Below are 24242 nucleotides of genomic sequence, written 5' to 3'. Positions count from 1 at the left end.
TCACTACTGCACTTGACTAGTCTTAAAAAAAAAAAAAAAAAAGTGTGCTTCCCAGTTGCCTTGCACCCATTTAGAGTTATTTTTAGTTTGGGTCTGAAACAGTCCCCTTAATGTCCAGGAAGAGAGAGATTGAAAATCTTGACTTAGAACGTCCAGAAACGGTTAAGGGCGAGTGACAGTATAAATATACCAGGGCAAGTCTGACAGGAGCAGTTTTATTGCAGGCCTGTCCTTGGGTCCCAGTAGGCTGGCCAGGCTCCCCAGGTACACCAGTGTGTCTTCCTTCTGGAAGACAATTCTCAGGGATTCAAGTGGCTTTTTCTGGTCCCTGTCCCATTTTTCTCTGCCTCCAGTGAAGGATTCCGTTTGACTTACCACAGTTAGAAGAGTCCTATTAAAATAATTTATAAAGAAGCAGGTGATAACTGGAATCCCACAATGTTAGGACCAGAAGGGACTGAGGGACTGTCTGGGGTCCCGTTTCTCTGCCTTTTTCAACCTACCAACTGCTAACCATGCTGTGTTAATTGTCAGAGGCAGGCCAATGTAATTGTCAGTTCACGGCCCAATGGTTGGTGAGAAGCCAATGAGGACGTTAGAGCAGGAATTTGAGTTTTGGAAGCGTTGTTCTGGCCGCTCTGTAGAGGAAGAGTGGTTAGGACCAAGTCGAAGGTGGAGGAGGGGAGACCCGGTGAGAGGCTTGGAGTTGGGTGGAGAGTCATTTAGGAGGTAGGATTGGATTTTTTTTTTTAACCTGTCACTGACTTAAGCCTCTAAACGAACAGGATTAGATAACTGAAAAGAAAGGGAGGGTGAGGCAGAGGGAAGCGTCTAGATGACCGCCGGTCTTCTGGCTTGGGTCTCTGGACAGATGGTGGGGCCACTACTGTGTTAAGAGAGAAGAGAAAAAGTAGGTTTGGCAGGAAGATGAGTTGTCTGAGGCGCCCGTGGGGCCTCCGGAGGGAGGTGCGCAGGGGGCGGAACATAAAGGGTGTGGCGCTTAGGAGAGGCATCTGGAGCGGTCAAAACTGAAATGGCGAGGAAGCCATGGGGTATTATTAACAACAGTAAGGAATTGGAGAGGCCGCTCGGTTCGGGGTGTGTAGAATGTGGCGGCAGCAAAGATGGGGTGCTCAGGCACGTGACTGCCTGGTCCGGCAGCCCAGCGCTCAAATACCGCCAGAACCCGGGCGAGGGGAAGGGGCCACATTGGGCCCTCCGCGTCCCGCCCCTCTGCTGTCTCTCGCCGTCTTCAGCCATTGGGCAATTCCTCTATCCGTCAAGGGCCCGCCTCCGCTTTTGAACCAATCAGAGCTGGCAGGAGGGCGCTTCCTTCTGGAGCAGGGTCCGGACTAGGGGCCACTTGAGTGAGGTGAGGCCGGGGTGACAGCAGCTGTGGCGCTGTGCGCAGGCGCGGAACTGACTGGACCGACCGGGCGGCGGCGGCGCAAGCTGGTGAGAGGAGAGCGAGGGTCCGAGGTAGGGAAGGGGACGAGCGGGGAATGTAGACTCTTCCTCCTCCACCTACCCTCGCCGGCGCCTGGCCCTCCCCGGCCTGCGGCACCGGCTCAGGTGATGGGGCGGAGAGCGGAGGTGAAGTGAGGTGAGGGGGCGGGCCCGCGGCCGCGAGGGACATGCGGTGTCCAAGACCACGATCACCCCACTCGTGCGCACGCGCCACGCGGTGCGCGGACGCGCAGGGGACCCTTGGCAGCGGACCCGGGCTCCCGCACTAGCTGCGGTGGCCCTTCGAGGACCCCTGCGAGCTCCGCATCCCGCCTGTTTTACCGCTGGGAAGCTGCGGCTCAGAGGCACCAAGTCGCCTGGGAGCACCCAGCTGGGACACGGCCTCGCGGGAGTCGAGGGAGATCGGACTTGGTAGACTCCAGAGCCGGCACACTTGTGTATGAGGCTGTGGTCAGAGAATTGAACTTGAGACCGGTTTGTTTTCTTTTTCTTTTTCTGTTCTTTTCTTTTATCTTTTTTTTTTTTTTTTTTTTGAGACAGAGTCTCACTCTGTTGCCCAGGCTAGAGTGCCATGGCATCAGCCTAGCTCACAGCAACCTCAGACTCCTGGGCTCGACAGATCCTCCTGCCTCAGCCTCCCGAGTAGCTGGGACTACAGGCATGCGCCACCACGCCTGGCTACTTTTTTCTATATATTTTTTAGTTGTCCAGCTAATTTCTTTCTATTTTTAGTAGAGATGGGGTCTCGCTCTTGCTCAGGCTGATCTCGAAATCCTGACCTTGAGCGATCCTCCCACCTTGCCCTCCCAGAGAGCTAGGATTACAGGCGTGAGCCACCGTGCCTGTCCTGTTTGTTTTCTTTAGGGTCGTGAAATGTCCTGGCTGCAGTGGGTGGCCTTGCGTGGGGCACCGCTGCCTGCCTTCTCTGCAGGGCGTGGGAGGGTCAGGCGCCCTCGATGCACCGTGACCGACCCCAAGTTCAGCGGGGTGGGCTGGTGGGGTTGGGGGTGAGGGGACGACCCTCAGTGCTGGGAGCTCTCCAGATCCATCAACAGGCAAACTTGGGGGATGACAGGATTCATAAACGAAATCCAAAAGCGTGTGGGAAAGGGAAACGCTCCTCTTCCCCCCCAGGTCACCTGAGAAAAGCTAATTATCATGGAGTTGCTTTTTCTCTTTCTTTTTTTGGGTCCAAGGAAAAATTCTACCAGAGGTTAGTGAAGGGAGGGACTAGGAAACTTGTTTCTTTCACACCCTTGTAGAGGCAGATGGGAAGCTTTTGGAAATCAGTTTGGCAGAGTCTACACCCTTTGACCTACTGATTCCTGGTTTGGGAAATAAGAAAGATAAAACCTAAGTAGGGAACAGGTTACTGTTTAAGGCAATGCAGTTTGGTGTTTTATAAACAGCAAGTTAGTGGAAACAACCTCTAAACCCCCAGCAACAGGGAACAGTTAAGTAAATTGTGATTTTTTTTATGATGACACATATCCATTAAATGTAATATCATAAAAAAATGCCCTTGACAGGAAAGCCAGATTCCAAATTGTGATTACAACTATATTAAAATATGTACAGAATGACTGGAGAGATACACACCTAATGATATAAATAGCTACTTTTGGGGGGCAGAAGAGTCATATTTCACTAAATCCTCACAAAACCTTGTGAGATTAGTACTATTCTCGTTTCACCAATGGATAACTGGAGCTCAGACAAGTGAAGTAGTGTTTCTGATGCTAGACAGCTGGTATCACACCTAGTGCCCTCTTGGGCCTCTGAGATGCCACATTTAGCCATTATTTAAGGACTTACTGTGTGCCAGGTACAGGCAATGGAAAACTGCTCATGAGTAAGGCACAGTTCCTGAATTCATGGAGCTTATAGACTAGTAGGAAAGTGGATCTTTATAATCTGTTTTAAAAATTTGAGGCAGGGTCTCACTATGTTGTCTAGGCTGATCTCAAACTCCTGGGCTCAAGAGATCCTCCCACCTCAGCCTCATGAGTAGCTGGGATTATAAGCATGGAACACCGTTGCCCAAAGCAGTTATTTAAATGAACATATAATTTGCTGGGGGCAGTGTGAACCTGGGAGCTGTCAAGAGCTGTGCTCAGTCAAGAGAAAGAGTTTAGGAAGAAGAGGAAAAAGCCCTCTAGGTCAGCTGGGAGGAATGAGTGAAGCCAGCAGTGGCTCTGTAGCAGCAGAGTGTATAAAAACCTGTTTTCCAAATTTTCTGGAATGTATTTATGTGTTAATGGGGAGTAGGGAGACTTACTTAGTATTTTGAGTTTAGTCAACTCTTTTAGTTTACCTTAAGTCTTTTTTTTTTTTTTTTTTGAGACAGAGTCTCACTTTGTTGCCCCGGCTAAAGTGCCATGGCATCAGCCTAGCTCATAGCAACCTCAAACTCCTGGGCTCAAGGAATCCTCCTGCCTCAGCCTCCCGAGTAGCTGAGACTATAGGCATGTGCCACCATGCCCGGCTAATTTTTTCTATAGAATTTTAAGTTGTTCAGTTAATTTCTTTCTATTTTTAGTAGAAATGGGTCTCACTCTTGCTCAGGCTGGTCTTGAACTCCTGACCTTGAGCAACCTCCCACCTTGGCCTCCCAGAGTGCTAGGATTACAGGCGTGAGCCACCACGCTCGGCCAACCTTAAGTGATTTTTGTTCAGGATATTAGCAGATTTTAAGAAGTCAGTATTTTTGGCTGGGCGTGGTGGCTCACGTCTATAATCCTTGCCCTCTGAGAGGCCAAGGTGGGAGGATTGCTCAAGGTCAGGAGTTCAAGACCAGCCTGAGCAAGAGTGAGACCCGTTTCTACTAAAAATAGAAAGAAATTAGCTGAACAACTTAAAATTCTATAGAAAAAATTAGCCGGGCATGGTGGCACATGCCTATAGTCCCAGCTACTTGGAGGCTGAGGCAGGAGGATCGCTTGAGCCCAGGAGTTTGAGGTTGCTCTGAGCTAGTCTGATGCCATGGCACTCTAGCTCAGGCAACAGAGCAAGACTCTGTCTCAAAAAAAAAAAAAAAAAAAAAATCAAATCAGTATTTTTAAGCAGTTAAATTTGAAACTTTCTTAAACTTTAATTTTCAGGTTTAAAAAGACCCTTTTTTCCTGAAGGAACTCATTTGCTGCTATAGTTTCAGAATGTCAAGTACTGTGACCTACTGGATCTTAAATTCTGTAAGGAACAGCGTTGCCACATTTCACGGGGGCAGACGTTTATACTCTAGGTGTGTCTCAAATAGGAATAAATCAAAACGGAAGCTCTTTTCTCGGGTGCCACCCACCCTAAAAAACAGTTCCCCATGTGGTACCTTTACTCTTCAGAAGGCGTACAGACACACGTCCACGGAGGAAGATGATTTCCAGTTGCAACTCAGCCCCGAGCAGGTAAATGAAGTGCTTCGAGCTGGCGAGTCAGCCCACAAGATTCTTGACCTTGACAGTGGAGTCCCAAATTCAGTGTTGCGGTATGAGAGCAATCAGCTGGCTGCCAATTCCCCAGTGGAGGACCGGCGAGGTGTAGCCTCTTGCCTGCAGACCAGCGGACTGATGTTTGGCATCTTTGATGGACATGGTGGTCATGCATGTGTGCAAGCAGTGAGCGAGAGGCTCTTCTACTACGTGGCAGTGTCCCTGATGTCCCACCAGACCCTAGAGCAGATGGAGGGAGCAATGGAAAGCATGAAGCCCCTGCTGCCCATGCTGCAGTGGCTCAAGCACCCAGGAGACAGTATCTACAAGGATGTCACATCAGTACACCTTGACCACCTCCGTGTCTATTGGCAGGAACTGCTTGACCTACACGTGGAAATGGGACTGAGCATTGAGGAAGCATTAATGTACTCCTTCCAGAGACTGGACTCTGACATCTCGCTGGAAATTCAGGCCCCCCTGGAAGATGAGGTGACAAGAAACCTATCACTTCAGGTTGCCTTCTCTGGAGCAACAGCCTGCATGGCCCATGTTGACGGAGTTCACTTGCACGTGGCAAACGCTGGTGACTGCCGGGCCATCCTCGGTGTCCAGGAGGACAATGGCATGTGGTCTTGTCTGCCCCTTACCCGTGACCACAATGCCTGGAACCAAGCCGAGCTGTCCCGGCTAAAGGGGGAGCACCCCAAGTCAGAGGAGAGGACAATCATCATGGATGACAGGCTGCTGGGTGTCCTCATGCCCTGCAGGGCCTTCGGGGATGTCCAGCTGAAGTGGAGTAAAGAGCTGCAGCGCAGTGTCCTGGAGAGGGGCTTTGATACTGAGGCCCTCAATATTTACCAGTTCACCCCCCCACACTACTATACTCCCCCCTACCTGACTGCTGAGCCTGAGGTCACATACCACAGGCTGAGGCCCCAGGATAAGTTCCTTGTGCTGGCCTCAGATGGCCTGTGGGACATGCTGAGCAATGAGGACGTGGTGAGGCTGGTGGTGGGGCACCTGGCCGAGCTGGGTCAGCACAAGCCAGACCTGGCCCAGAGACCCACCAACCTGGGGCTCATGCAGAGCCTGCTGCTGCAGAGGAAAGCCAGCAGGCTCCACGACACTGACCAAAATGCAGCCACACGTCTGATCAGACATGCCATCGGGAGCAACGAGTATGGGGAGATGGAGCCAGACCGGTTGACAGCGATGCTGACATTGCCGGAGGACTTGGCAAGAATGTACAGGGATGATATCACTGTCACTGTGGTGTATTTTAACTCAGAATCAATTGATGCATATTACAAGGGAGGTTAAGAGTCTCCCATCCTATTGCCAAGGTTAACATAAATGCTCTTCTAAAATATTTTCACTTACTCCTAAACTAGCTATCCAAACCTTTCTGTTAAAAGGGCAGGCAGATGTAGCTTGCTAAACAATTAGCTAACATGGGGGGAGTAAAAACAGCCTAGGTTTAAAGACAATAGCAGTGAGTTTTTCTCTCCATATGTTTTGATCAACTCTTAACACATACAGAGGGCAGAGCATAAAGACTACAGAATTGGCTTGGGCTTGTGTTCCCCAAGTTCTTTTACAAAGATACTGTTAAACGTGTCAGCTGAGCCTTCAAAGGGTAAATTTAATGATTCTAAGAATAAAGAACTTCAGGATCTTCTGAGGTCTTGCTGCAAAAAATCTGCAAATTTAATAATTGCCCTGAATTCACAATCACAGACTTCTAGACTATGAAGAGAGTTATTTGTTTTTGTTTAAATTTAAAGCCTAGGTTTACAAAGCATACTACAGCACACTTTCCTATGCAATAGCCTAACTTTTTTTGTGATTATACTTGCAAAAACATTTTGTAATACTGCATTCAGGTTCTCTTCTAGTTTATCTTAAAACTGAATCCTTAAACTTGCAAACAGGCCTACTGTAAGCATGCTTGGAATGACTTGTTTTGGTTTCCAGTTGAGAAGGATCTCTGCCTCTAGACCACCTGAATTTATTAAAGCTTGTGCCGCTTTTGGGCTCCACTGAGTCCCAGTCCTGAAACTTTGATCCATTTGTAGGAGGTAACTAATCTAAGCCTTAACTCCCAGTCTTTCCTGCATTAGTAGAATTTCCTCCTGGGTTTAGCCTCTGGGGGTTTGTTTATTCCTAGCATTTAACCTCTCTGCTGATACCTTTCAAACATTCTTTTCTTAAGTCTGCCTAACACAATTCTTCTACCTCTGTTATGCTAAACCCCTCACCCAGTTTCTGCTGCCAAACATCTTAAAAGAATGTTCCCTCTTCAAATGATTGCTGGAAAGGAGAAAATGCAATTACAGGTGGTAGCTGTAAGAGTTTAGGCAGGACAGGCTTATTTGGTGGATTGTGGATTTCAGATTCAGCCTCAGTCTGGAGAGGTGAAAACACGAAGGGCTTAAGAACAGTCACTAACAAGGGTTAAAGGAGAACAGTCACTCACGGAGACTCTCGGAATCCTATCCTGAAAGGGAAGACCGAGACTTATCAGATGGGACTCTTGCCCCTAGACTGGGTTAAGTTGCCATTGTTACTCCTCAGGAATTAGACCCTATTTAGGAGTTGGGGCAAAAATAAAAATGTAACTTTCAGTGGTTTCTGTGGGCTGCAGAATCTTTGTATTTACTGGAAAATTAAACTATGTGGATCCTTTTGGAGGATGAATCTCTTCTCATGAGTTCTTGTGGCAGTCAAACAACAGGAAATGTGTCCCTAAATGGAAACAAATATAATCCCACAAAATGGACAGTTTTATTTTCCTGAGGCAGAAAACTACAACTGTTGATTCCTCTCCTCATCTTACCCCCTTATCCCATCCACTGAAAAGAAAAACAAATAACTAGGTTTCACAGCCTCTTTTTTTTTGGTCTGTGTCCCAGCTGACATAACAGTCACATGTTAGGAGACTTCTAGCTTGAGGATGTTTCTCTGTGCATTTTCCAGTGCAACTGCTCAGTGATGTGATTTCATCTAAGAAATTCTCTTTTGGGTACTTAGGGTTTGGCCCTTTTATTCTGAAACTATTAGTATTCCTTCTCTTCTGAAATCCTAGATCCTTTTTTTTTTTTTTGAGACAGAGTATCATCCTGTTGCCCTGGGTGGAGTACCGTGGCATCAGCCTAGCTCACAGCAACCTCCAACTCCTGGGCTCAGGTGATCCTCCTGCCTCAGCCCCCTGAGTAGCTGGGACTACAGGCATGTGCCACCATGCCTGGCTAATTTTTCTCTATTTTTGGTAGAGACAGGGTCTCACTCTTGCTCTGGCTGGTTTCTAACTCCTGAGCTCAAGCGATTCTCCTGCCTTGGCCTCTCAGAGTGCCAGGATTACAGGCTTGAGTGCCAGGCCTGATCTCTCTTAGATCTTAACTCAGAAATAAAGTGTGAATCACTCCCATCCTGCTAGCATGTTTGATGACACATTAATAACTGAGGACTCTACTTATCTGACATTTTCTTTGTCCTTTATTCTTGATGCCAGCTAAACCCTGAAGTACCTTTGGAGACTTTACCAGCATATAAAGTGTCTGAATCCTACTTTGGAGCCTAGCATGGGTCATAAATTTATCTGATTCAATAACTTGTGAGACAACTGAGAGAATACAGACTTCTCACCTGTGTTTCCAAGTATATCTGTTTTTCCTCTGCCTAATAAATTTTTCCTGCTTTCTAGTTGGTACACTGAGAAAGAAGAAAGGCTGATTTATTGTCTGCCTTTTTTCTACCATGAACTGTCAGTTCTTTCCATGAATGCCCCAGGCAGCATTCTGGAAACCCCAGATCTTCTGGTTAAACCCCAGCATATCTGTCTTCCTGGCCACCATTCTGCTGTCATTGGCCTTCCTAAAACACATGGGCTACTGTTTCAGGACACTGGGATTTGAGAGGAGGTTAATAGTACTTGTCAGGTCTTCCAAAGCATTTCTTATTTCTTTTATACGGAGATTTCAATATTGAGACTGAAACTTTTTTTTTTTTTTTTTTTTGAGACAGAGTCTCTCTCTGTTGCCCAGGCTAGAGTGCTGTAGCATAAGCCCAGCTCACAGCAACCTCAAACTCCTGGGCTCAAGCAATCCTCCTGCCTCAGCCTACTGAGTAGCTGGGACTACAGACACACGCCACCATGCTTGGCTAATTGTTCCTATTTTTAGTTGCCTGGCTAATTTTTTTTTCTTCTATTTTTTAGTAGAGATGGGGTTTCACTCTTGCTCAGGCTGGTCTTGAACGCCTGACCTCAAGAGATCCGGCTCAGCCTCCCAGAGTGCTAGGATTACAGGCGTGAGCCACCACGCCCAGCCAAGACTGAAACTTTTTAAATGAACTAAAGTATGAGATTGAGCATTTAATATTTTGGATGTAACTTTTGAAGAAAATATGCATTGGTGCTTCAAATTGCATATTTATCATTTTAGGTGAGAAACTTTGATAATATTGGCATAATCTAGTGTTTTTTAATATAAATGCAGCTCTGTTGATTCTGGGGATTGATCAAAATGGATAGATAAGATGGTATTCTAAATTCAAATTAATATGATAGATCAGGATACTTAGATTTAGCTTCCTGAGATGTTATTTGTAACATTAAAGCTAATTTATTTTAATGACAATGTAAAGTTTATGGTATATTAATATATAAACATTTTTTCCAGAAGTACATTTGGCCCAAAAAGTGTCTAGTATTTAGCACACTGGGTAAAGTTTAGTTTAGATACAATCCAGTTGGCATCTTTTATTTTTATTTTTTGGCACCTTTTAAACGTAAGTAAAATATAAACAGCTTGAACTTGAGCTAATTAAAGAAGAGTATAATTATATGTAACCAAAAAAAAAAAAGTGTCAAGAATGAGTCTGGCTTGACTCTTTTGTCCATCAGCCCCTAGTGACCTGTCTTCATTTGACAGCTTTTGGGAAGCCTTAACTTCCCAGATTAAAGTAGAATATCCTGGAACTGAGCTGTCCAACTTTCATCTGAAAGTGGTTCATTTGTTTCTGAAATGTGACTCTCTTTCCTGCATCAGAAAAAGCCCTGGTGTAGCCTTGGAGCTGGTGATAAAGGCTGGTGGCACAGCCTGTGACAATGCATCACCCCGTGGAAAGCATGTTTGGACTGCTCTATACCCGTCTGAGCCAACTGAGGCTCTGTCCCTTACTCCTCAGGCACCTAACGCTTTAACTTGCCTCCTGGAAAATATTTGTTACCAAGCATTTACTTGCAGTAATTAACCATGTTCTTTAATAATTACTGACATTTGTGTTTTAAGCTGTAATACCAGTGTTCATATTTGACACTGATTTTCTAACCATTGGAGATATTTAAGTAACACTTGTAAATAAAAGAGACAAAACAAAATTTGGTTTCTTTCAGTTTGAATACTTACTTTTTTAGTCCTTAGGATACTAGATTAGGCCAACTTTTGTTTCACCACCTTTTATTTGGCCATGGAAGATTTTAGGATGTTCACAAGTCCACCCAAAAGAGAAGTATGCGGCTCTGCAAATTTTTGGTGGTTGCTGCCCACACAGGAAGTCCTCATTTAGTTAACCGTGTGTGGGGACCTGAAAGGAAAAAGGAAGTGAAGGCGTTTGTTGGGAGGGTCTCCACACACACAATGCCAAGGCTTGCTGGGATTTCATATTATTTAACTGAGTTTATAAAACCAACTTGTCAAAACAGCTTCTGTGTTGATATTAAAGGCAAAGCCAGCTTCAGGGAAAAGGTCTAGGCAGCTCCCTAGATGGAACTGAAGACCCCCTCTATGCCACCCCCACTAACCGTGCTGTGTCTCATTGCACCAGGAGTGACACAGCTTCGTTATAAGTGCCGTTTCAGTGGGTACTTCTTAAAATGCAAATGCAAATATTAAGTCATTGACACTTTAGTGTGTAGTGGGGTGGTTAAGCTGGGCTTGAGCACATTTTGGGGAGGGAAAGGTAGAAAGAGGAGTGTTTGGGGTCTGATAAAATTAATAGGAACTGTTATTCCCCTTTTTAACACGATGGAACTGAGGCCCAGAGGTTGAAAGACACCCATGACACAATGGTAGGGCTGGGATTTGAACCAAATCCAACGTATTGTCCCAATACTGGGCTTTCAGAAGGGGATAATAATGCATGAGTAATCTCTTTTTGCAAAATTTTGGCTCAGGGTGGGTGGGGCTAGGAAGAGAGGTTGGTGCTGAAAGGAAGCCTTTTTGTTGGTGTTGCTGAGAATAAAATAGTTCTGTTAACGCTTTTGATATTTCTATGAGTCAAGCTATATATACTTATACATTCTGATGTCCCATCATTTTGGAACATAATAAAAATAGAGGGAACATAGAGAGAATTAAATTTTAAAAATTGAGCTGTTTGGGTTCTTTAACCTGAGGGGAGGAAATTAAATTTATAGATTAATTTTTTACCTTTCGTCTCTAGAGATTTTGTTTCCATTTTACTTGTTGCTACTAAATGCCCTTAAAGGGTTCCCCTACCTGGTGACCTTCTGAATTGTAGGTAGCCAGGCAGTGCTCCAAGCAGCTTGCTCTGGGATGGGTGAACCTCTACTGACTCCTGTGGGTCAGAGAGTCATTGTGCCATTGGCCCTGACTTACCTGTTTACCAGTGAGCATGCCTTCGTTTGGGAAATCGCCTGGCTGGGGGGCAGCAAGTGGGGAGCGGGAAGACCAAGGTTGCAGTTCTGACTTTTGCTGGCAAAGGAATTAGTAGGCTGGGGCATGTTATTCACCCCGCCCCCTGGAAAAGTGGTCTGTGGAGGGGCTCTCCAAAGCCGCCTCTATCTCAGATCTCAACTCTTCCTGCCTTTGCAGGATTCTGGACAGCCCTCATGTGCCCAACTTCACTCTCCCTGCAGCAGATGCACAGAAGGAATGTCTGCCCCCAGCTGCTGCTCTGTCCACCCTGCACAAGCCTTGCATGCCCTGGGGCTAGGCATGGGGAACTGTCTAGCGGTGGCCCCATCCAGATGGGGGCTGAAAGGCCCATGACACTGGCCACAGTGGGGACCAGAAAGGGCCAGTCCAGAGAAAGGAGTAAGTGGAGTGAAGCACAGGACCTGTCCAGTTCAGTGAGTCTGGGGACCAGGCGCCAGGGGCACTATGGACGGAGGAATAGAGTTGCAGGGAAGGCAAGGGGGGAAAGGGGCTAAACAAATGTAGCTGGGTGGTGTGAACTAAAATAAAATCTTAAGGCTCCCCACCACTGGCTGACTGAATGGACCCCCTCTCAGCCAAAGGGATACCCTAAAACTGAGTTGCGGCCATGAAAAGGGAGGTCAGACATGCCTTATTATGCTCCCCTCCCTTCTTGGAGATAGCCTTTGTAACCCATTAATGAGCCAAAGGCTATACAAGAAAAACCTGCAGATCCTCAATTTGCACAACACATATACAGCTGGTAGTTTGTCTCTGGTTAACAGACTTCCTTATCTGAACTTAAAACATTCCAAGCCTTTAGACAAAGCTTCATTTTTTTAACCAATTACAAGTCGGAGTCTTTAAACCCACCTATAACCTGTAAGCCCTCCCCACCCCTTTGAGATGGCCCACCTTTTCGGGCCAAACCAGTGTATGCTTTCCATGTATTGATTTATGACTTTACCTGTAATTCCGGTCTCCTTGAAATGTATAAAACCGAACTGTAACCCAGCCACAGCGAGTCCACCTGCTCAAGGCTTCTTGGGTGTGGCTCCAGGCCATGGTCCTCAAATTTGGCTCAGAATAAACCTTTTTAAATTATTTTACAGAGATTGGCTTCTTTTCCATTGGCAGTGGGCAGGGAGGAGCCCCTCAGGCGCCCTTCACGAAGGGGAAAGTGAGCAACGTCATGCAGGATCTCAGGAAGGGCTGTGGGCGGGTCTTGCCCTTCAGGGTAGGGGTGGCGGGCAGAGCCGGAAGTCCTGCCTCAATCCCCTACTTGCCCTGTGGTGTTGTCACCAGGGCTGTTGGGCCTTTGTCCTTGTTTGGCTCCTTCCACCTCATTCCTGCAGCCTCCAGCCTGGCCCCCCCATCCTGCCTGGGGTGTACAGGCTGATTGTGGGATGAGTGAGGAAGAATGGGAGGACAGAGGGAGGATGGAGGGAGGGATGGATAGATGATTAAGGGAGGAGCAGGTGAGGAGGAATGAGCTAAAGAGAAGGCAGTCAGAGAACTGGGAGAAAACCAGTGAGTGGCAGCATGGTAGCGAAAAGCAGCGAGGACAGTTGGCAAAGAGTGTCTGGTGCCAGAGAGGCCGAGGGTGTGGGTGGATGGAAATGAACAATTAGCTTAGAAAAGAACACTACAGGAAAGGTGAGGGCCATTCTGTGTTCTTTTTTGGGGCTCGGGACACAGAACGGGCCTGCCCCTCGAGGTGGAGGTAAGGACGTCCCGTCTGAGGGTTGGAGGGTTGGCGGAGCTCGGATCTCTTCCTCTGAAACAAAGCAGTGCAGGGGTGGGGACAGGGAATGATGCCAGCAAGCCAGCGTGCTCCTGGGCTTGTGGGAGAGCAGAGTGTCCATAGTTCACTTGGGGTCCCAGGGGCTTTGCTGGCCCTGCACTGGGCTTTGGCCCGGAGGGATGGAGGGAGGAGCTGCGCCTCTTCCAAGCTCTGCCCGGCTTGGTCACTAAAGCCTGAGGGGCTGGGGAGTTCTTCGGGTGAGGCAGTGGGAGGCGGAGGCTGCCTCTAGATGTCGCCATCTGGCCATGCTGGCATCAGCAGCTGCCTGAGTGGGAGAAAAGCATTCCTGAGACGAGGCCTGAGGCCCATCCCCATCCCAAGCCCAGAGTCCCAGGGACACAGCCTGGAACACCCTCGGGGAGCCTCATGGGACTCTGGACGTCTTTAGAGCCAGGAATAAGTGTGGGTTGGGGAAAGGACCTGTCCTGTGGTCACCCAGCCCTGCCTGTGGGGAAGTGCTGCCAGTGCCCCAGGCTGAGCCAAAGCCAGGTGGTGGGAGAGTGGCTGCCACCCTGACCAGTCTCCCCTGGCACGGCTGTTCCCCTCTCCTCCCTACCCCACTGCCTGCGGCCAGTCCCCCACTCATCCTCCTAAGGGTCATTTGCTCCTGCCCACCCCTGTCTCAGCTCCAAAAATGGTCCAAACCACCTTTGTCTTCCCCCATCCCAAATGACAGCTGCCCCTCCAGGCAGTTCCACTCAGCACACAGCAGTCGCTCTGACCACGTCACTCCTCCGCTCAGGACCCTTCCATGGCTCCCCGTCCCCTTAGGATGAATACTCAGACTCCCTCCCCAGGCTGGCCTTCCCGACCTCCTCCACCTGCTCCCCGGTGTGTGGGCTCTACCGTCACACAGGGCTCCATGTCCCTAGAATGCACCAGGCCGTTGGCCTTGTTGTCCCCTCATCTGGAAACACCTATCGCCTCACCCTCTGTCTCCACCCCGCTCACTTCTGCTACTCAGCATGACAGTACTGAAGCATCGCCTGCCCTGGGAAGTTCCTCACTTTCTAGGCAGGGACAGCTGCCTCCTCCAGCTCCCACGGCCCTGGGACCTCCATCACACCTCAGAGAGTTCTTCTGTCTGCCTGCCCTCTTGGCAGCACCAGGGACCCCCTGTGACTCTCCTCTGGATCCCCAGGGATCAGCCCCGTGCCCGTGTGAAGTAGGCACTCGCACATGCGTTTAAAATGTTAGTGGGGAAAGAGTGAGGAAAGGGAAAGGGGTCTCACGTCTCCCCCCACAAGCTGCAGTCTCCTCTTGCAAGAGCTGGGCCAGCCCCCACGCTGGTTATCCCTGGGGTGGAGCCTGGAACCCTCTACTTTTCGCTCCTTGTTGTGGTTTTAAGGATGACCACGAATTTCTTCACACTCCTCCCATCAAGCAGTGGGGTCTAATTCCCCTCCTCTTGAATCTGGGCTGACCTTAGGGACTTGCTTATTACTAATACGATGGAGTTAAGTTCTCACTTAACGTCGGTCACTGGGACTTTAAGCAGAACGTAAAAGGAAACCAATTTTGCCATAGGCTAATTGGTATAATGAAGAGTTAAGTTCCCACAGCGTGTCTCTGGTCACAAAATCATTACACTTCTAAATAAAGACCCCAAACACTTCTACTATTAAATATTGACATACATGGGAGCTATACATACATTGAAGAAAGATTAAGAAAAATAAGTAAGAGAACGGCTTACCTAGTTATTCCAGTTCAGAGTCACTGATGGCTGAAGCCGGCCCTGGCAGCTCAGGGTGCAAGGTGGGAACCAATCCCATGGCCGGGCTCGCTCACGCACACACCCACACCCACACTCACTCCCCGTGGGACCGTGTAGACACGCCCGTGAACTGAACGTGCACAGCTCTGGGACATTTGAGGAAACCAGAGTACCCAGAGCAAGCCCACGCAGACGTGGGGGAAACACGCACACTCCACACAGATACTGCCCCCGGCCCCGCCTCCTTTCCTGCCTTCCTGAGGACACAGGTGTCCCTGGTGTATCCAGTTTATTTCTCTTTCAAACACAAGCCACAATTGCACAATTGCTTCAACCAACCTTTTTTCTTGGGGAAGGGTAGGCGTGGCTGAACTATTTAAAGCAAACCCCAGACCTCATGTCACTTCCAGCTATCCATCCATGAGCACCCCCGAAAGAATGGTTATTTTCTTAAATCTCCGCAATGCTGTCATTAAAGGATTTGAAACGAGGGGAACTACTAAGACGAAGCAAGTATAGCAGTCTTGACTGTCAGTGAATCTGGTAGCTGGTATAAGCGGCTTTGTTATACTCTTTGCTCTACTTTTGTGTATGTTGGAATTTTTTTTATTACAACAGCAACAAAAAAGCTGTCATTGATATTCTCCCATCGCCACCCACCCACCCTCCCCTGCTTTCAAGGATTAGAAAAATGTCTCAATCCCTTCATAATGTGAAAGGCTGAGAGTGATCTGACCCTGCCCACCCTTCAACCTCACCTCCCACCTCTTCCACGTCTGTGCCGCGGCCACCCGACCTGCTTCCAGCCAGGGAGTCTCTCCCGTTAACTGGGCCTAGCGGGGACTCAATTTATGATACTTTGTGATAATAAACTAGATCACATGTGTGAGCATATGCTCTAGCCTGATGCTGTGCTGAGTACTTCACATGTATTATCTCATTTAATCCTCACACAACCCTATGAGCAATTATTATTAACCCATTTTACAGACAACGAAACTGAGCCTGGAGAGGTATTAATAAAATGATGTGCCCAAGGTCACAAAACTGATAAATACAGACCTGAGTTTCCAACCGTGGTGCCTGACTCCAAAGCTTCGTCTTAGCAATCGGGCAATTCTGTTGAATATTTATTCATTTGATAAAAAGCATGTCCTCCACCTATTCCCCAGCGGCCTGGCAGCAACTTAGAAAGGAGTGAGCTGTTGGTCCGTGGAAGCATTCTAACAAACGCTGGGGAAACACTTGGCAAGATGAGAATCAGATGGAGTGTGGAAGGTCCCACCCTGAGGCTGGGACCTCTGCCTGTGCCTGGAATGGGGGGCTGTGTGGATGCAACCTCCAGCATGGGTCAGGGGACTCCCTGTGTATGGTGTTTCTGTGTCCCTGATCAGCCTGGCCCTTGGGGCTGGGTGGGTGGAAGCTCAGGGGTGTCGGCCTCGAGAAGGCCAGAGGGGCCAGCAGACCACAGCCTGCCCCACTCTCCCATCCCTGTGGCCCTGGACTGGTCTCTGATCCCCCTCCCTGCCCTGGGCCTGGCACCTCTGGCTTGGGGAAGGGCCTAGAACGCCTGAGACACACAGTGAGGCCTGCCCTCCCACTGAGCACCTATCAGAATTTATCTCAGATTGAGGGGGGGGTGCAGGGGCGGGGGGAGAGAGAGAGAGGAAATTACAAAAGGGGATTTGAACAAAAATGATTATGGCACTGGTGTTTGCAAGAAAGAGAAACTGGACACCGCTGACATGTCCCATGTCATCCTCAATGAGGGCGGGACAAAGAGATTCTGGTGCATCCATCCTGGCAGACTTTAAAAGTGATTGAGAAAAGAAAAAGTGATGGTGGAAAATCTTTATGGTCTATTTGACAAGAAACTGCTAATTGTAAATACTGTAAATGGGGGGCGGATCAGATCACAAAACAGAATGTACAGTGTGACCCCAAGTTGAAACCCCTCCCCCAGCCCTCACGCACATGCTTCCACCAGCTCCCTCAGGACTTACCCCATAGGCCGGTGGCCAGCGGTGGGGGAGGGGCCGTGACTATCTTGGGAAGGGGATGAGATCACCCCAAGGCTGGCTGATTTAGAACCGGGTAACTTTTTCCACCCATATGGCTCTCACAGGCTTCTGCACTGGCTCATAAACATTGGCGCCAGCCTCAGGGTGGCAGGGGGCCACGCTCCCCTCCCCAGGGTGGAGACGTGGCTGGAGCTGGGTGGGGCATGGGTGCTGGGCTGAAGTTGAGACAGAGAGGCAGGATGCCTCTGGGGAGTCCCAGGGCCTAGCTGGGACCCTGCAAGAACTTTGCTCCCCACAGGTCTGGGTGTCCTGTCACTCCTTGGGGACCTGTGTGTTTGTGAGTACAGGAATATCCCAGATGACAGCCACCTGTGAAGAGCTGAGCTGGGCCCCCCACCATGCCTTTAACACCTGGTATGTCTTAGGATTACAGTCAGCCGGGCCCTTCTCCCAGAGGACACCTGCTGCTTCTGGCCAAAACCCTGGGGGCCGCAGCTGTGGGGGGAAGAGGTCTGGATTGGGAAAGGGATCAGGGTCCAATTCCAGCTCAGCAAATAACTGAGCTCAGTTCAACTCACCCCCGCAAATCCCCTGGCCTCAGTGCCCAGCGGGCCGCCCCAAACCTGTGCTCCAGCCTTAAGGAAACTTTACAGTGTGTTCCAGTCCCCTGAGCTCCGCCACGCCTCCGGGCCTTTGTCCAGGCAGTTGTCCCAGCCTGGCTACCCTCCCCCTCTCCAGCTGCGGTTGTCAACCCCCACCCTCAGGCTGGGTCAGGTGCCACCTGTCCCCAAGTCAGTGTGCATCACGCTAGCTTGTCCATGTTCAGCTGGGGTGAGCCTAAGGGCAGGGGCTGGGTCCAGGGAAAATTCTAGGACACGCTGGATGAAGGAAAGGGCAGGCCCCTGGAAGGGATCAGTGGTCAGGAGAGGACCAACTGCGGGTTCAGCGCTGTTCTGTGCCAGGGCCTTGAGGGGGACCTAAGAGCCTCCAGCCCCTCAGACCCCACAGCAAACAGCAAGAGAACGTAGCGTGGGGCACCCCAGCCTGGGCTTTGTGGGCAAGGAGCAGGAGCCGGGCAGAACCGGAGTGAGCCGGCGTGTCCCTTCTTTAGCCTGGGCCCTGGGCAGCAGGGCCAGGAATGGAATTCTCCAGTTGGATGGAGCTGTTCTTGGAAAATCCCCACAAGCCCTTCCAGAAATGTGCTTTTGTGCCTGACTATGACTCCTTCAGAGTTGGAGGAAAAGGAGCTTTCTGCTGCTGGATGACTTGAGCTAGATCCTTGCCCTCTCTGGACTCCTGGGCCTGGACTCCGGGACAGCTGAAGAGTCACATCTATTGAGTGCCATCTGGCAGCTTCACCAAATTCCCTCGGCCACCCTGAGAGGCAGGGATCAGTGTTCCCCTCATTTGAGAAGGAGGTGGACGCTCGGAGATGCCAAATGGCTCATCCACAGTCACATAGCTGAGGCAGGATTCGAACTCACCTATCAAGGGTCAGCCTGCACGCGATCCCAGTCCCCCACCCCCATGCAGGACCCCCAGGGGGCAGAGAGAGCCTGCAGGCTGAGGATGCCACTTCCAGCTCAGCCCCACCTGACTGAGGCCTGGCCTGGCCCTGCGCCTGCCACTCTCAGAATAACCCTGCGGGTTCCGGGCACGGATTGCAGGCTATCACCTGGGACCTATTTTTGTCCTTCGGGTAACAAGGAAGCCTCACCTTGTGTGGTAACCACTTGGGGCGAGGATGGAACATGTGACCCCCTAACCCCAGCTGACCTTGCTCCCTTGCTGGGAAATGGCCCCAACAGGGAAGGGGAGGCCCAGCCATACTCCCATTGTCTCCCTGCCCCAGCCACTTCCCAGAACCCGGCTTCCTATGCCCCGTGCCCTCTTCTCAGCAGCTCACACCTCTGCACACATACACACTGCCACCAGGGTGCCGAGAGCATCTTCGTTTGTCCTCCTGATCCATCGCCAAGCCTCACCCTCCTGAATAGCCAGAAAACTCTTTCTCACGTCTAGCTGTGGAAAAAGCCCACTTCCTCAGGTTCCAGTTGGAGAGTTCTAGAATCCAGTTGGAGAGGGGCCTTCTGGGGACCCAGCATCTAGAGCTTGACTTTCAGAAACTGAGGCCTCTGGAGCAGTGGCTGAGAGCATTAGAGGAGACTACAGAAGCTGTGGGCACATCCACAGATGCTCTGAAAGGTCAAGCACCATCTCAGGGGTCAACCCCGAAGGCCATTTATGTGTGTGGGGGGTGATCCCTAGGGGTGGGGCCCACAGATACATACGGGGGCCCCTTACTGCTGAAACCAGGTGTGGATGTGTGTACTGGGGGTGGAGTGGGAAGTGTCGCATCCTGAACCCAGCAACGTAAGAGAAATACACAGAAAAAAGACTGGAAGGAAATCTGACAAACATTAGTGTGTCAGCAAAAACCAGAATGACTGCAGCTGTGAAGACAATAATGGTACCAGCTGTTCCATTTGTTGAGGGCCAATTATGTGCCACCCAGCGTGCTAAGTAAGGGCTTTGCTTGTATTATCTCAGTTAATCCCCACGATGCGCTCTTTGCATGGGGTGTTGGGCAGTGGCCTGTGGGGTGAGCTCGATAAATATGGCTGGTTCTTGCCAGGGCTGCAGCTTCGCTGGAGGTGGGTGGATGGGCCCGCAGGCCCTAGACACAGGGATGCTGCGCTCTCCCTGCCAGCGGCGCTGGCGCTGGGTGTGAGAGGACATGGCTGCCCCTCAGGGATGCCTCCCGGGAGCCAGCCAGGCCCACTGAGCTAACCCCGGCCCCCACTTGGCCCCACTCCCCTAGGCACTGGGGCTCGAAATAGCCGCTGGAAAGCTGACAATCAAAGGCGAGCTAAAAAAAGGCCCCTCAGTCTGGGCTCTGTCGCACACGGCTCGTAGGGCCTATTTTGGGGGAGAGGGTGCCGACGTGCCAATGGAAAATCCATGGGGCGGGAGTCTCCAAAGTGGGGGACCCATGTGCCTCCCTTTCTCTACCCTGTCCCCTCACCGAGTGCACACACACACACCCCCACACACAATCTGCAGCCCTTAGCTCACTTTCCTGATGGTCAGACCCTGTCATCTCTACAATAGCCCAGGAGAGGGATGAGGACACTGAAGGTCAGAGAAGGCAAGCAACTTGCTCAAAGTCACACAGCTAGGAAGTGGGCAGGACAGTGGCCAGACTGGGCCCCTGTGGCTCACAGCACAGTGCTCTCCCATACAGAGAGGCAGCCCCTTCACTGAGGAAGCCAACACATTGTCTGTGGGAATGTCGCAAGCCCAGCGACGGCGGTGTACTCTGGGTTGGACTGGGAAGGAACTGAGGATGGCTTGTGGTCTTAATGACATGGGAAGAAATCCCATCAGAACCCCCCCAGGCCAGTTCTGGTGGGAACTTGCCCGGCTGTAGGAGAAGGCAGCTGGGCAGGGCCTCGTCTGCAGTGAGCCCAGCCCCCACCGTCCCTGTGACCACCTCACCCTTGCCCTGCCCAGGCCCCCAGAGGCTGGCAGGCCCTGCCAAGTTTCCAGGGAACGTGTCAGATAAGGGGCTGGTGCTCATGATTCCCGCCCACCCAACCACTATCTCTGACCCTACCGCCACCGCCGCCGCCACGTGGGTAAGAATAGCCCCAGCCCTGGGGAGCGGCACACACAGGGATGCCAACAACTTGGGACAACACAGCAATGTCTTTAGGTGGGCAGCCCTGGCCCTCACATTGAGCACCGGGCTCCAGGTCCCGCTACCCATCCATCCCAGCCCCACCTGGCCCCCCACCATCCTGAGCCCGCAGTCCCACCGCACCTTGTGGCAAAGCCCCACACCTCACCCCAGCCACTGCTGCCTCGGTGGGTCGGGGGATCTGGAGGGGCACACGCCGCCTTGTTGATCCCGGCCTGGGGCCTGGGCCCTGCCCTCTACTGAGGAGAAGTGTGAGACGGAGCTGGATGCTGTCCCTTTCTGGGCCCATAAGCAGGGCACGGTGGCACCGCAGCCCCGCAGCCGGCCGAGGCTGTCCTGGTAACGCAGGCCGGCCTGGCTTCTGAACGCCCCGAGAACTCTGACTCTGACTTTCTGGGCAGTGGGACGTGATAGGGTGAGGGTCTCTGTGTGCCCCGTGTCAGGGTCCCTGGGATAGGACCACAGGGGGTGTGGGGGCCCCCACAGGAGTCTCCTTGTGACGCTCCTTGAGTGTGTGAGGGTGGCTGCGTCACTCTGAGGGAAGAAGCCGTTGCCATGGAGCCCAGGGTGAGAGTCGTCACTGTGATGCTGGAAGGGGGACATCCGGGAAGCTTTGTCTGCGAGATCCCAAGTCACGCTGACACCTGGAGACAGTCAAGGGAGCCGAGTGCCCCAGTCCCCAGGTCAGCGGCCCCTGCGGCTCTCACAGCCTGACTCACTGCATGGCCCCGGACCCCGGCACCCCCCAACCCCTGCTCCAGCGCCCTTGCTCTCAGGTGACTTCCCTTGACCCTCGGGCCTGCTTCCTGTCCCCCCACCTCACCCACCTGCCCGGGTCCTGGGAGGAGGTCAGGGACGCTGGGGAAGGGGAGGAAGGGTGGGCTGAGGTGAGCTCCTTGCACACGCACACGCACACGCACACGCACACGCATTCTGACGTAGGCATCACGCAGAACGCACTGCGGCAAGAGCGAGAGCTCACGCGCGCACACACGTGCCCCCACACCTGCTAGAGTGACAGGCTGCCCGGGGGGTTCCCAAGCTCAGTCTCCCAACACTAGCCCTGCAAACAGGCTCCCCACACCCCCTGCCATCCTTTGCGTCCTCCCATCCCTCGGAGGCTCTCTCTTTAGAAACGTGTCATCCCGCAGCAGCGGAAGGTCTGCAGGTGAGACCATGGGAAGACCTTGTGCCCTGAGGCCCAAGCTAGAGTCCTGGGGCGGGTGTAGGCAGGTTGGGAGATGGGGTCTCTGAGGCCCCAAGATGGTTTCTTTCTTCGTGAGTGAGGGCCGGACTGACCTCTGGGCCTATTGCTTCAAGGGCCCTAATCGCTAGGGCTGGAAAAAGTTTAAAAATATCCTCATGTTTACATTCTTTCCAAGCCCGCCTCCCAACCCTCAGTGCTGGGTCCCTTTGATCTGGCCCCGAGCCTCTGGAAGGGGCCTGGGAGAAGGGGAGCATGAGGCCCCCGCTGGGGCTGACCCCTCGACCCCCTCTAGCCCCAGACCCGTGAGACCCCTCAACATCGCAGAACCAGAGAGCACAGGCCTTGGAAAGGAGCCAAGGCCAGAGGGGGTCACCCGGCAAGGCCAGGTGGGGGCTGGAGCCGGGGCCCTCTCCGTATGCCCTCCCAAGAGCCTGGGCCTCGCGGGGCCCCTAGGAAGTGTGTGTAAGTGTGGGGCTACAGGCATCTGTGGTAAATCCCCGACAATCCCTGGATTGGGGAAGGCCACATTTATTAAGCTCTGTGCTAAATGCATTTTTTAGGAGTTACCTCAGTCCCAACAACCTCATGAAGTAGGGCCCATTTTATGAACAAGTAAACCAAGGCTCAGAGAGGTGAAGCAGTTTACCTGGGAATGCACAGCAAGGATGAGCAGAACATGGATAACATGCTCTTCTGCCCATACTGAGCCCTCTCCCTGACCTTTCCCTAGCAGGGTCTAGGCCCTGCCTGCAAAGCGAGGCCCGCCTCACCAGCAGGAATCCCTGCAAGCCCTCACTGACCCACTGCCAAGCCTGGAGACCAGTGCCAGCTTCGCCTTTCTCTCCCTCTGAGAGCCAGGATGGGCCACGCCCCATCTCTGATCCTCACTTCCCTCTATAAAAATGGGGCTGAGGATCACAGAAGAGGTTTATGGGCTCACATATGCTCAGGGAAACTGAGCCCTTGTCCCTAGGGAAGGGCTTGTGCACCTTGTGGTCAGCTCCAGCATTGACTCAATCAGGGAGTGGCCTGGGGCCTGGAGGACCAAGGAAGAAGCCCTCAAACGGGGGCAGATGCCTTAATTTGCCCCGGTATCCTGTCATCCATCCTTTCTTTTGCTTGTCTCATACCTGCCTGCTCCCAACCCACCCATCCATCCATCCACGATCCATCCATCCACCCATCCATCCACCCATCCACCTACCAATCCATCTATCCACTCACCCACCCACCAGCCTATCTCCGTATCCCTCCATCCAGAACAAGGACTCAGAGGGCACGGTGGTTCCAGCTCAGGTGACACATCTTACTCTCTGTATTAACCTAGGAAGTTCCCTCCATGTTTTTGCAATTCACCTTCCCACCTATATAATTATAGATAAGCAAGTCACTTAACCTCTCTGAGCCTCAGTGACCTCATCTGCAAAGTGGGGAGACACCAGGATACCAGGATCTACCTCACAGGGTTATGAGAAAGAGTCTATACAGGAAGGAGCTGGCCTGGGTGCTCTCTAAGGCCCTTCTGGGGGATCCTGTGGGAGCAGAGACCAGCTGAAGGCTGTAGACACTTCTAGAGAGGCAACGTGGACCTCAGCCAGACAGTTCTGCCTTGTGCCCTGGTTCCAGCACTCCCAGCTATGTCCCTTAACCTCCCTGACCTTTGAGATCCTCCACTAGAAAAAGGGGCCAATAATTCGCCCTTGTATGTGGATGGAAAGATTACATGAGATAATATCTCCAAAGAGCTTTACAGCATGAAGACTTCTGAGAGGGTGCAGGCCGATCAGAGGATCTGGAAAGGGGCAAGGAAGGCCTGCTTGGTCTAGGGTAGCCAGCAGAGCCTCCAGTGGGGGTCCCTGAGCCCAGGGTGACTGGGACCAGCCTCAGAGTCCATCCCCTGGGCTGGGGATCCTGGTTGAGTCTCCCAGCCTCCCCCAGGCCAACCAGGTTGCCCGTCCTGTCTCTCTTGGCTGGGCTTGGCCCCTCTCCCACGGAATCTGCCAACAGTGGAGAGATTATCTCCTAAAAATAGGGCCTGGGCCCCACAGAGGTTGTTTTTCTCCCTTCCCCGTGATTTACCATCATCAGCTCAGGGTGCCTGGGACAGCAAGTCCCCTCTGCCTCCCCAGAGACCGTTGGGAAGGGGTCATGGGGGATCAGCACGTGTCTAGGGTCAGTCAAGGGTCAGGGATTGGAGGTCAATCTGGAGGCGTGGTCAGGGCTCAGCAGGGCAACAGGA

General features: G+C 51.5%; 1 protein-coding gene and 1 long non-coding RNA gene across 2 annotated transcripts; one reads left to right on the top strand and one right to left on the bottom strand.

Moving 5' to 3' along the window:
• Positions 1 to 12561, bottom strand: LOC123625248. The gene is made up of 4 exons (XR_006730436.1): positions 12522 to 12561; positions 10304 to 10481; positions 4793 to 5132; positions 1 to 1452 (listed from the first exon to the last, which is right to left on the bottom strand). It is a non-coding gene; the product is annotated as an uncharacterized LOC123625248 (long non-coding RNA).
• PDP2 (pyruvate dehyrogenase phosphatase catalytic subunit 2) lies at positions 1276 to 7525 on the top strand. Its single transcript, XM_045533579.1, has 2 exons — positions 1276 to 1479; positions 4569 to 7525. The coding sequence occupies exon 2, from the start codon at positions 4623 to 4625 to the stop codon at positions 6213 to 6215; it is 1593 nt and encodes a 530-aa protein (XP_045389535.1). The 5' UTR covers positions 1276 to 1479; positions 4569 to 4622; the 3' UTR covers positions 6216 to 7525.
• Positions 12562 to 24242: the final 11681 nt, after the last annotated feature.

This window comes from Lemur catta, chromosome 20 (genome assembly GCF_020740605.2).
Source record: "Lemur catta isolate mLemCat1 chromosome 20, mLemCat1.pri, whole genome shotgun sequence".
Lineage (NCBI taxonomy): Eukaryota > Metazoa > Chordata > Mammalia > Primates > Lemuridae > Lemur > Lemur catta.
This window is presented reverse-complemented; position numbering and strand designations above follow the sequence as displayed.